This window comes from Balaenoptera musculus, chromosome 4 (assembly GCF_009873245.2).
Source record: "Balaenoptera musculus isolate JJ_BM4_2016_0621 chromosome 4, mBalMus1.pri.v3, whole genome shotgun sequence".
NCBI lineage: Eukaryota > Metazoa > Chordata > Mammalia > Artiodactyla > Balaenopteridae > Balaenoptera > Balaenoptera musculus.
In genome coordinates, this window is record NC_045788.1 from 84,892,899 (window position 1) to 84,905,881 (window position 12,983).

At 41.8% G+C, this 12,983-nt stretch overlaps 1 protein-coding gene across 3 annotated transcripts in view; it reads left to right on the plus strand.

Moving 5' to 3' along the window:
* The window catches only part of USF3 (upstream transcription factor family member 3), a 49,900-nt gene extending 37,315 nt beyond the window's left edge, over positions 1–12,585 (plus strand). For all 3 annotated transcript variants that reach the window (XM_036850116.1, XM_036850115.1, XM_036850117.1), the window contains one exon: positions 620–12,585. In XM_036850116.1, coding sequence (XP_036706011.1) covers positions 620–7,062 — 6,443 coding nt within the window. In that variant the 3' untranslated portion in view covers positions 7,063–12,585. The remainder of the gene's footprint in view (positions 1–619) is intronic.
* Positions 12,586–12,983: the final 398 nt, after the last annotated feature.

Consider the following 12,983-nt stretch of genomic DNA (forward strand, 5'->3'; position numbering starts at 1 on the left):
ATCTTACTTCTTACACATTCTGCTTGGTCTCTATTGTTTCAAAGGGTAAAATAGAAACCAGTTTAAAGCCATTTATAAAAAAGACTGTTGGGAGTTCCCTGGTGGCCTAGTGGTTAGTATTCTGGGCTTTCACTGCCGTGGTCCTAGGTTAAGTCCCTGGTTGGGGAACTGAGATCCTGAAAGTCGTGCAGAGGGGCCAAAAAAAAAAAAAGACTGTCTGTTACCACCATAAAGTAATGTTAGTTATTGCAACATTTAAATGCTATTATATTGATATTCAGTGTTATTTTCCTAGCATGTTACCATGATATCAGTGTGTCTTTCCTTGCTGCCCTATCTTGAATTTTGGAATTTTGAGATTTCTACATTATGAGTAATTTTTGACCTTTGAGTTGTTGACCTTTAAAGATACATACTTTTCAAAGGATTAGGATAGAGATTTGAGATACCATTCTAAAAAGAAGAAAGAACTTATATTAGAAAAGAGCTGAAGATTCTCAATTGAGGTATTTAGAATACTAAAATTAGAATTCAGTAGTTTAGTATACAGCTGTTTCTTAAATTATTATAAATATTGACACTTGGGGTAATTTTTTCATTTTTGCTTTTGATATTGTAGCTGAAGAAATTAAAAAGCTACGTAAACAACTGGAAGAAATTCAAAAAGAAAATGGCCGATATATTGAATTACTAAAAGCAAATGACATATGTTTATACGACGACCCCACAATCCACTGGAAAGGAAATCTTAAAAACTCAAAGGTCTCTGTTGTTATTCCCAGTGACCAGGTTCAAAAGAATATCATTGTTTATTCCAACGGGAGTCAGCCTGGTGGAAATAGCCAGGGAACAGCTGTTCAGGGGATAACCTTTAACGTTGGTCATAATTTACAAAAGCAAACTGCCAATGTGGTGCCAGTACAGAGGACGTGCAATCTTGTGACTCCTGTGTCTATTTCTGGAGTTTACCCTTCTGAAAACAAGCCATGGCATCAGACCACGGTTTCTGCGTTGGCTGCCAACCAGCCTGTTCCTCTTTGTCTTCCTGCTACCATTTCTGCTCAAAATCTTCTTGAGGTTTCCACCTCCGAAAGCGAGTCGAGTGTGCTTGGTGCTAGCAGTGGCTCACTGGTCAGTGTCCCTGTCGGGCCTGAACCACCCCAGCATCATTCCCTGCACACATGTCTAAAGGATCAAAGTTCTTCTGAAAATAAGAATGGGCAAGAGAGCCCCCAATTATTGAAGAAAACAGTCCCTTGTGCCACAAGCGTCTCCTCCAGCTGCTCAGCAACTGCCACTAAAGGACACCAAGGAAGCAAGTCCTGCCTGAGCGTACAGGAGTGCAGAAGTGATTTTCAAACCACCTTGGTTGTTTCCGTTACCACGACGGTCTGCTCCCAGCCTCCAAGATCTGCAGGTGATTCTTGTCCAGCGAGCATTAGCAAGGGCGCAGACTTGACAAGTGTTACTGCGGTGGGGGCCCCATCTGCCCCTGGAGGAGGGGAGACCGCCACCCCTGTGAGCACCCTTCCTGCAAACCCTGTGGACAGTGGTTGGACTCTTTCTTGTTCTTTGCCTTCTTCAGCTGTTAGTGCTTCGGATTTGAAAAACATTAATAGCCTTACCCGAATTTCCTCAGCTGGAAACACGCAGACGACGTGGACTACTTTGCAACTGGCGGGGAACACTATTCAGCCCTTAAGCCAGACACCATCTTCTGCTGTGACTCCGGCATTAAATGAGTGTGGTACTAACCCCACCACGACCAACCACAGTAGATGTGTGGCTACAGGCGTCAACTTGAATAATTCCTCTCCAGCAGCTGGGCAGCCAGTTGAGCAAGTAGTTGTAACCTTGCCTTCTTGTCCATCTTTACCTATGCAGTCACTGATTGCCCAGCCACAAGTTAAATCTCAGCCTCCAAAAAGTATCCTTCCACTGAATTCAGCAATGCAAGTGATTCAGATGGCTCAGCCAGTTGGGTCGGCTGTTAACGCAGCTCCTGCTAATCAAAACGTTATCATTCTTCAGCCACCCAGCACGACCCCGTGCCCAACAATGATGAGGGCAGAGGTTCCCAACCAAACAGTAGGCCAACAGATAGTAATCATACAGGCAGCTAATCAGAACCCTTTGCCACTCCTCTCCGCTCCACCTCCTGGCTCTGTTCGACTCCCTGTCAATGGAGCCAGTGCTATCATAGGGTCTAACAATTCAGTGCAAAATGTTTCGACCCCACAGAGTTTTGGAGGAAAGCACCTTGTCCACATATTACCAAGACCTTCATCTTTATCAGCATCTAATTCAACACAAACTTTTTCTGTAACCATGTCAAACCAACAGCAGCCTCAAACCATTTCTTTAAATGGACAGCTCTTTGCTTTGCAGCCCGTGATGTCTTCATCAGGAACTACAAGTCAAACCCCTATGCAAATTATTCAACCTACCACCAGCGAAGATCCAAATACCAATGTTGCCCTGAATACATTTGGCGCTTTGGCCAGCCTCAATCAAAGCATATCGCAGATGGCTGGGCAGAGCTGTGTACAACTGTCTGTTAGCCAGCCTGCCAATCCTCAAACCGCTGCAAATAGTCAAACCACCCCAGCTAACTGTGTTTCATTAACAACAGCTGTAGCATCTCCCATGACAACGGAGAATTCAGCCACACTACCCAGTACGTATAATCTAGTGACTACTCCCTCAATGAACACTGTAGCTTGTTTGCCTAACATGAAGTCCAAAAGGCTGAATAAGAAGCCGAGCGTCAAGAAACACTTAGCCACTAATAAGTCAGCCTGCACCCTGAATCCAGCCAGAGATGTGGGTAAGTTAGACTGCCCCAGCTCCGAAGGCTCCACAGAGCGATCGTGTAATGATGGACTTCTGGACAGACTCCCTGGTGTGTTACCATCTGTCACTATGTCCCAGGCAAATAGTGTAAGTGTTTCTGGCTCACATTCTTTGGATGTTCTGAATTCTGAATCAGTGATACCTGAGTCTATACCCAAATCTAAGTCAGCAGAAGAGTCTAGCTCATCCTCCCAAGAATCTGTAACAAGTGAACATTTTACAATGGCCCCAGCAAAATCCAAAGATTCTCTCCCCGTTTTCCAGCGAGAGACATCTCAGGATAAGCCACCAACTAGTTTGGCATTGCCAGATGCCGCCAAATCCTCCACTTCAGCCAACGTGTTGATTTCGTCTGAGAATGATCCCCACGTTTTGGCTTCTCAGGTTTCCGATTTGTCATCCGCCACGAGCACTGCAAGTACTGACTGTGTTTCTGAGGTAGAAGTCATTGCTGAACCTTACAGGGCTGAGCAAGATTCATCAGCTACAGTGCAAACCACAGGTCTCTTAAAGGGGCAGGGTTTAACTGCATTGCTATCTGGTCTTGCTAAAGGAAAAGACCCTCAGAAATCATCTCTTTCAGTCCAGGTGGACCATCCTGACTTTTCTTCAGAAAATTCTAAAATAGTCCATTCAAGTGTTGATTTACATCCCAAACAGGAGCTATTACTGATGAGCAGTGACGATAGAGATCCAGGACAGCATCATTCCTGCATCCCTGATCAGGAGGTTATCAGTGGTTCTTTGCTCACCAGTAGGCAGGCTGACTCTCCCATGTCAACCAGCTCTGGCAGTAGTCGTAGTTTCTCAGTTGCATCCATGCTTCCTGAAACAACTAGAGAGGATGTCACCAGCAATGCAACGACCAATACGTGTGACAGCTGTACCTTTGTAGAGCAAACTGATATAGTTGCTCTTGCAGCAAGAGCTATTTTTGACCAGGAGAACCTTGAGAAGGGAAGAGCTGGCACCCAGGCTGATATAAGGGAAGTTCCTTCAAAGCCTTCTGAAGCATCCTCTTTAGAGGGAGACCAGCCTTTCAAAACACAGATATCTAAAGAGAACGGCCCAGGACAGGCAGAAGCAACACCAAATGAATTTAATTCTCAGGATTCAATTGAAGCAACTGTGGGTCGGCCCCTTGAAAAGCCAAGTTGCTCCATAGGAATGAAAACATCAAATGCCTCTTTACAGGTTTCGACTTCTCAGCCACCAAGCATCACCAGTTTAAGTGTGAATAATCTTATCCCTCAGAGCAGCATCAGCCATCCTCTGGTCAGCTGCGCTGGTTTATCCCAGACTTCAGAGCAAACAGCTGTTCCTGCAACAGTTAATCTGACGGTTTCGTCTAGCTCCTATGGCAGTCAGCCTCCTGGACCATCTCTGATGACCGAATACTCCCAAGAACAGCTAAATACTATGGCTGGTACCATACCAAATCCACAGATTCAAGAGCCACTCTTGAAGCCAAGTCATGAAAGCCGTAAAAACTCTGCTAAGCGTGCTGTCCAAGATGACCTCTTACTGTCTTCAGCTAAACGTCAAAAGCACTGTCAGCCGGCTCCCCTCCGGCTTGAAGGTCTGTCCCTGATGAGCCGAACTCCAGACAGCATTTCCGATCAAACTCAAATGATGGTTAGTCAGATCCCTCCCAACTCTTCAAACTCAGCTGTGCCTATTAGCAACCCAGCACATGGAGATGGCCTTACGCGATTATTTCCACCTGGTAACAACTTTGTGGCCCCTGCGTTGAGGCAAACTGAGGTTCAGTGCAATTCGCAGCCTTCCGTGGCTGAGCAGCAGCAAACGCAGGCCAGCCAACATCTGCAGGCCCTGCAGCAGCATGTTCCAGCTCAAGGGGTGCCTCACCTGCATAGTAACCATCTCTACTTAAAGCAGCAGCAGCAGCAAGCAGGGCAGTTAAGAGAGAGACATCACTTATATCAACTGCAGCATCACGTACCTCACGCGGAGAGCTCTGTCCACTCTCAGCCCCACGTCCACCAACAGAGAACCCTGCAACAGGAAGTTCAGATGCAGAAAAAGAGGACTCTTGTTCAGGGCACTCAGGCCTCTCAGCTTTCTTTACAACCCAAGCACCATGGAACTGACCAATCCCGACCCAAGAGCGGTCAGCCACACCCCCACCATCAGCAGATGCAGCAACAGATGCAGCAACACTTTGGAAGCTCCCAGCCAGAGAAGAGTCGTGAAAACCCTTCCACAAGCCGGAGTCACCATAACCATCCGCAGAACCATCTCAGTCAAGACATCATGCACCAGCAGGAGGTGGGAAGCCGGCAGCAAGGTGCGGGGGTTTCTTCTGAACACGTATCTGGGCATAATCCAATGCAGAGGCTTTTGACGTCAAGAGGCATAGAGCAGCAAATGGTGTCCCAACCGAGTATCGTGACGAGACCATCAGACATGACTTGTACTCCACACAGGCCAGAGAGAAATAGAGTTTCAAGTTACTCTGCGGAGGCACTCATTGGAAAGACATCTTCTAATTCAGAGCAGAGAATGGGTATATCGATTCAGGGTTCCAGAATTTCAGATCAGCTTGAAATGAGAAGCTACCTTGATGTTCCCAGAAATAAGAGTTTGGCCATTCATAATATGCAGGGTCGTGTGGACCATACTGTTACCTCAGATATCCGCCTTTCTGACTGTCAGACATTTAAGCCAAGCGGAGCCAGTCAGCAGCCCCAGAGTAATTTTGAAGTACAGTCTTCAAGAAATAATGAAATAGGTAACCCTGTGTCATCCTTGAGGAGTATGCAGTCCCAGGCTTTTCGAATTAGTCAAAACCCTGGTCCACCACCAATTGACCGCCAAAAGAGATTACCTTACCCACCAGTTCAGACCATCCCAACAGGAAATGCTGTCCCACCAAGGGACGGTGAAAATACATGTCACCAAAGTTTCATGCAGAGTTTACTTGCCCCTCACCTGGGTGATCAGGTCATTGGGAGCCAGAGATCACTCCCAGAGCATCAGAGGAATACACAGTGTGGTCCCTCCTCTGCAATCGAATATAATTGTCCCCCAACTCATGAAAGTGTCCATATTAGAAGAGAGAGTGAGGGTCAGAATAGGGAGAGTTGTGACATGTCCCTGGGTGCAATTAACACCAGGAACAGCACTTTGAATATTCCATTTTCGAGTTCTTCTTCCTCAGGAGATATTCAAGGTCGAAACACAAGTCCCAACGTTTCTGTACAGAAGTCCAATCCCATGAGGATTACTGACAGTCACGGGACCAAGGGCCACATGAACCCTCCAGTCACAACCAACATGCATGGGGTTGCAAGGCCAGGTTTGCCGCATCCGTCTGTGTCTCACGGAAATGCTGACCAAGGGCCTCCTGTACGTCAAACTAGTTCTTCAGTTCCCCAGCGATCAAGGCATCCCTTGCAAGACAGCAGCGGTTCCAAAATTCGTCAGCCTGAAAGGAATCGCTCTGGAAACCAAAGACACAGTAATGTCTTTGATCCAAGTCTTCCCCATCTTCCTCTGTCTACTAGTGGCAGTATGATTCTCGGACGCCAACAACCCACTACAGAAAAGAGAGGAAGTATTGTTCGTTTCATGCCTGATGGCCCACAAGTACCTAATGATAATTCAGCGCCTGACCAGCATACACTATCACAAAATTTTGGTTTTCCGTTTATTCCTGAGGGTGGCATGAATCCACCAATAAATGCTAATACTTCTTTCATTCCACAGGTTACTCAGCCTAGTGCCACTCGAACTCCAGCCCTCATCCCTGTAGATCCCCAAAATACTCTCCCCTCCTTCTATCCCCCATACTCTCCTGCTCATCCTACACTGTCCAATGATATTTCAATCCCCTATTTTTCTAATCAAATGTTCTCGAATCCTAGCACAGAGAAGGTAAACAGTGGAAGTTTGAATAACCGATTTGGATCAATTTTATCTCCTCCTAGACCTGTTGGTTTTGCTCAACCAAGTTTTCCTCTTCTCCCTGATATGCCCCCAATGCACATGACCAACTCTCACTTATCCAATTTTAATATGACATCTTTGTTTCCAGAAATAGCTACAGCTCTCCCTGACGGCTCAGCAATGTCACCTTTGCTTACGATAGCAAACTCGTCTGCCTCGGACTCTTCCAAGCAGTCCTCAAACAGACCTGCCCACAACATAAGCCATATTTTAGGTCATGATTGCAGTTCAGCTGTTTAAATACTGACTGACTAAACATAAATGTAACGGGTGAGATTACAAATGTATTTGTGTGTGTATTCACACGTGTGCACAGGAAGAGAGAGATTGCGTGAGTGTATCTCCTTGTGTTTGTATAATCAATTGTCAGTTATCTTCTGAATGTAGGGAAGCCGTGTCAGAGATGAGGCAAATACTGGGTCATCGAAAACAAATTATCTTTCATTTTTAACCGCATGGTGTACTTTTTAAATTTTCCAAGCAGATTTACATTTTCAAGTTTGATCTGTAATCTGACATTCCCTAGATATTAATCGGCTGGAAGTTGAGGGAGATCATCTTGGTGTGTCCTGGGTGGTAGGAAGGAGCCTAGATTTTAAACTTGATTGTTGATAATTTGTAAAATAGATAGTTGAACTGGTTGAGTTGCTTTCCAAGAATACAGACAGTTCGATATAACACAATGGCTCATAACCAAGTACTGGCCAGTGTCAGCATCTAGAACAGTTTCTTACCCATGGCAGGTATTGGATTAATGTAGAATGAATGTCCATGATTCAAGTCAAGCAGTTAGCAAATAAATGAGTTGTTTAATCAACCTTTATTCCCAAGGTTTGGTTTAGGTAGAGGCTTCTTTCTTAATTATAACAATTCATAAATTATCTGAATGTCATGTCTAGTTCTCCAAATTAGGGAGCCACGTTATCCTTTAATGTGCCAAGATCCTGTAAAGCAAAGGTCTTCCTTAAACAAGTAGCCTTAAAAGTGGAAAGCTAAAAAGCAAAGTACATAGATGTTCTCCATTTTGTACTTGCATCTTGCATCAGGCCATAAGGATAAAAGCAGTTGTATTGTGGAGTTTTGCACGTGTTCAGTTAAAGATTGTTTCATTCATTGAGTTTTGTTGTAGAATTCTCTTCTATTTATTTGATCTTGAAATAAGTTCTTTTACATTTGTTAAATCATTAGGGACTGATCAGTAAATAGCGTGTTTGGAATCTACACAGTTATTTGAGCCTTACTTTTAAAATATTTCTGAACAGAGTCTTAAGCTCTGTCAGTATTTTCATTACTGATATTTATATTTAAAATATGGCATTGTATATTGCATTATTACCCTTCATAATAGAATTACAATGAGAAGATGAATTTGTTCATTATTTTTCCTGATGGTAGATGTGAAATGGTGCTTCAAAAAATTGTCTTTGTATATGTCCATGTGTGTGAGTGTGTGTGTACTCGGACATAGATTTTAAAGTATAAACTGGCTCTTTAAAAATAGGCCTGCCATCTGAAAATGAGGAATTGGGACCTGAGACCTGCTGAAGTGTGGAAGAACTTGATGTAGCGTTTTTTAAAAGCCCCGCTGAAGTTAATAATGAATTTTAAAAATATATTCAAAATTCATGTATTGAATTTTGAAAATTTAATTAAAAATTAAGAAAACAATTATATGTACTCACATTCTCAAGCCCATTAATTTTTGTTGTTGTTATAGTCTGCCAAAAATGGGATGGAGTGGGAGATATAAACTGTTCTGTCTACTCTGTTAGCAAAGTGAACCCACGGACCAGAATTTTGTGTTTTTTTTCCTTAAAAAAAAAGCCTCCTAAGGCTTGGTTAGAGCAGTTAACTCCAGTGAATACCTCTATTAAAGACTCAGCAAAAGGGTCATCTGTGCCTCTTCAACTGTTCTCACCAAATTTTCCTGTCTCTTCCTGCTGCCAGCTGAGGCAGCCTCCTGGGGGCAAAAAAAATAAGAAAAATGTTTGTCTTTTCTCCCTTCAAAACGCTCGTGGGGAGGAATAGGAGAGCATCATGAATAAGTTACTTAAGACAGCAGATAAACACAGTAGTTAATTGAGAAAAAATATGTGAGGTTTATAACTTTAAAAAACCCCTGAGTTTTAAGCTTTAACTTTCAAGTTTTTCTTTGTACTTGAAAGGTCCAGTCTGCTAATTTCAAGGATTGGTTTCAATGTGTTCAGCTATTCATTCTCCCTCCCTCTCTCTTTCTCACCTTGTCTTTCTCTCTCTGTCCCCCGCTCCTCCTCTTGCACCCGCCAACACACACACAGTGGCTATTGAGTTCTGAAGAACTGGGGACTGTTAGAATTGGAACTAAGGTAACAGGCTAAGAAGAAGCTCAATTTGAACATTCAGTGGAAAGGCCCCAAGCCTGGTACTTGCAGATATTTCTCTGTTGCCTTGATTGTATTTTTCTGCTCAGCTCTGTTCAGAGATAGCATTTACATTCCTCAGAGCTTTCATTCCAGGAATATAACACTTTGATCCCGAAAGAGTCTCTACCCCCTAAGTAAGGCTTATTTGACCATTGGAGGAAAGATACGACCATCTGCAAATAATTTGGCTCCTGCTTACATGTAGCTCTATCTTACAGACATGTATGTATGTATGTATGTAAGAGATCATTTTATACACAAACTCAATTCTGAAAGTGTTCAGAGCACAGTAATCTTACTTGATTTATAAGCACGAGTATATAAGATTTACCAGCAGTATTAAGTATTTGATCATTAGAGCTACCTGATCTGGGGGAGGAAATTTATTATTTAATATCTAACAAGCTCTGGATATAATTTTTGGCAAAGGAATGGCAGAGAACATAGTCAATTTTTGTTATAGTAAATTTAATGTTATTCATGGCTTACTAATATATGTCTATAGGATGTAAAACCATTTCCACAGATAAATTTGTAATTTCTAGAAATACACTAACTTATGCATGAGTCATAAGTGAGAGTCATTGATTAAATCATTTCTCTCTCTTGTAGTGTTATTGATCACATAGAATCAGTTTCAGAAAGTGGTTGATTCCTGTAAACATTTTACACAGCAACTTCTGATGAGGTGAAAATTTTCAGATTTCTCATCATGTAAAAACTTCTAATGTGTCAATCATGGATAAAAGAAATCAACTTTGATGTCATTTCTTTTTTTTTTTTTTGGTACATACAGGTTGTTTTGGGATGTTTTATACTGCTGCAGGAAGTTTATTTTTATTTTTATTTTAAGACCTTTGGGGTGTACCAGAGATGGCACCCTTTTTCTAAGTAAGGAGTGCAAATTCCAGAGTGATCATTCTTTATAAAATGTAATGTATCAGAACTTTGGGAAGAGAAGAACGAGGAAGGAATATTCTTTTTCAGTGATTTTCAGTCACATATCAGGGTGAACTGCAATGAGGATCAACTTTTAAAAATCAGGCTTCTTAACATACAAAATGATTTAAACATTTTAAAGATAATTCATTTGCCTTGCTCTTGCCTTCTAACATTGGCCATTTCATGGAGAGGCTAAGATTTATACTCCAAAAAAATGTAGAAATACATTTTAATGGGAGTGAAGTTCTTAAAATTTGAGAAAGGGTAAAGAATCACTAATATGCATCTTCTTAGCTTTATCCTTCCTTTGATACATAAGTACTTAGGCTCTTATTTTCTTCCGTCTGCTCCATGTCAAACAGGTGGCAGGGAATCTGGTCATTTCCTTAGAAGGACGATTACTCCTCTGCCTTGAAACATTTATTGGGTCCAGAGTCTGTTGGATTGGTGTGTGATAGGGCCTCATACTTCCAAATCAGTGATTCCCAAATGCCTGCCTTTGGAAACCATTATATCTCCTCTTAAGGGGCAACGAGAATTTCTCAAAACAAAAGTAGTTCACGACCGATTGAAAATGTTTAATGTGCCATATAGTTCTGTCCCTTGTTTGGGAGAGGTTTTTTTTTTCCCCCATGGAGGAGTAAAGAAAGGGCAAAGGTGGTACCAAAATCAGACGGCTTTGGGTTGATATCCTTAGGAACCTGGAAGTCGTTGTTCTAATTCTGTTGTCTCTCTAAATCTACCTTTGCCTAGAGATAATGACCTATGGCTGTGTACTTCCAGAGGGCAATAATAATAAGCGATGATTTTATGATACCTTTATGCAAAGTAATGGCCAGAAATTAGTTTCTTCTCCGATACCTTTTTGGCTGAAGGATACCATTTCTCCTTCCTCCAGAGTTCAACAGAAAAGGGTCCTTTTTTTACTTAACAATATTCTCCCTGCATTCTACACTTCCTGTGTGAGCCTAAGAGTGTTTCTACTAGAGTCTGTGGGGGACATCAGGTTCAGATTGAGGCAATCCAGGTGTTCTGGGAAGAAGTGTTGAGGACCTTCTTGGACACAGAGCTTCTAGCTGTGCCCGCATGCCGCTACCCTGAGACTGCACTTTACCTGCAACTGTGCCTCTGGTCCTAGGACCAGCCATTGGAATATACTGCTCACTCACTCCTCTGTTACAGCAAAGGGCCAGCCGGGATGGTACTTGCTGTGTAATCAAACACCTAGACGACAAGTACAGCTGATGTTTCTCACTGTTGCCTTATCATTCTCTGAGCCATCTTTAAAGCCGATCTTGTAAAAAACTTACTAGTTAGATGCAAGACTCCTTTTAAACTCAGAGCTTGTATGTGGTGGCCATTCAACATCCTTCTCTCTAGATTTGCACAAACCCTGTCAACTGTAATCATTTTCTGGCGCATGCCTGTGTTCAGATGCTTCATAAACATGAGCCAACCTGGGTTGAAAATATTGGGGATAGTGTCCAAATTGGTGTTATTTTGGATGACCGCATAATCTGTCACTAGGGATCTCATGAGACATGGAAGACAACTCTGCATTTGTTAACACTTTTTTGAAAAGGTGATCATTAATTTTTTCCCCTCAGTTGTGTGTACAGCTATACACCATACTATGTCATAGGAACTTAAGGTTTACTCCATGTCAGTCCCCTCTTCACTTTTCTGGACCTCTGTTCCTCCATCCCCTAAGTCTTAAAACCATTTTTCATCTGTGAGGCACTGGACATGACTATATTGGTAACTTTTAGGGGGAGTTGAACTGTTGATCTTCCAAGAAGAAAGGGACCAGACAGTGTTGCTTAAAATGCTGCAGTTGTGTTACTGTGAAGAAAAGATTTGCTTCCACTTTCAACAGGATATATATATATATATATATATATCCATATATACACATATATATTCATTTCAGTAAAAGTGGGTGGAAAAATCTGAGAACATAGTTACCTTCACAAATTATTTATAGATACACTGGGTGAGAAGCTTACTGTAGGGCAGTCACCAGAAAAAATCTAACTGTAGTGCTTTCAGTAGTGTATGTAATATTTGTAACTATTCTCACGCCAGCAATGTCTGCTGTGCACTGTGTCCTATTACTGTAAATTACCTGGTTTATAATTCTAATGGGAACTAATTTGTTTTGTAATAGAATCCAGAGCAGATATGTATAATATGGTCAGGATTGTCCTACAGCTGTAAATAAGAATAGGTCCTGTTTATTTTGACATCTTTTTACAAATGCATTGTATTAGGGTGTGAATATTCTGAACCATGCTCTTGTTTAAAGTTTTGAAATTTTTATTGGTAAATGTAACATTTTAATGGTTGTAATAATTATTTGTATAGATATGAATATAGTATTTTATTTAAGAAAATAAACTTTGCATTTTTGCATTGTGAATTCTGCCTTTTCTCATCATTGCCTGTGCTGCTTCAAACCTGGTATTAAAATGATTTGTCTTACATACTGAAGATTCATGTTCAGGTAATCTTTAAATTTTGTCCAAATGTCTGAAAATGATACCATGACACATTTCCCATGGGGTTGTGTTTCTGATCAATGAGTCAACCTCAGATAAATCATAATTATGATCAGCGCTATATTTTTGGAGTAAACTGTACACCTCTATATTTATTGTAAAAAGTAGAATTAGAATTTCAGATCTGGAGAGAATTGATAGATGATTCAATTTAAACTCTCCTCGTGTGTTTGTGGTGGCAGAAACTGAAGCACAAAACTTTGGGACAAGAATTAGGTCTTTAATTACAACTACCCCTATCAACTTGTCACATCTCACA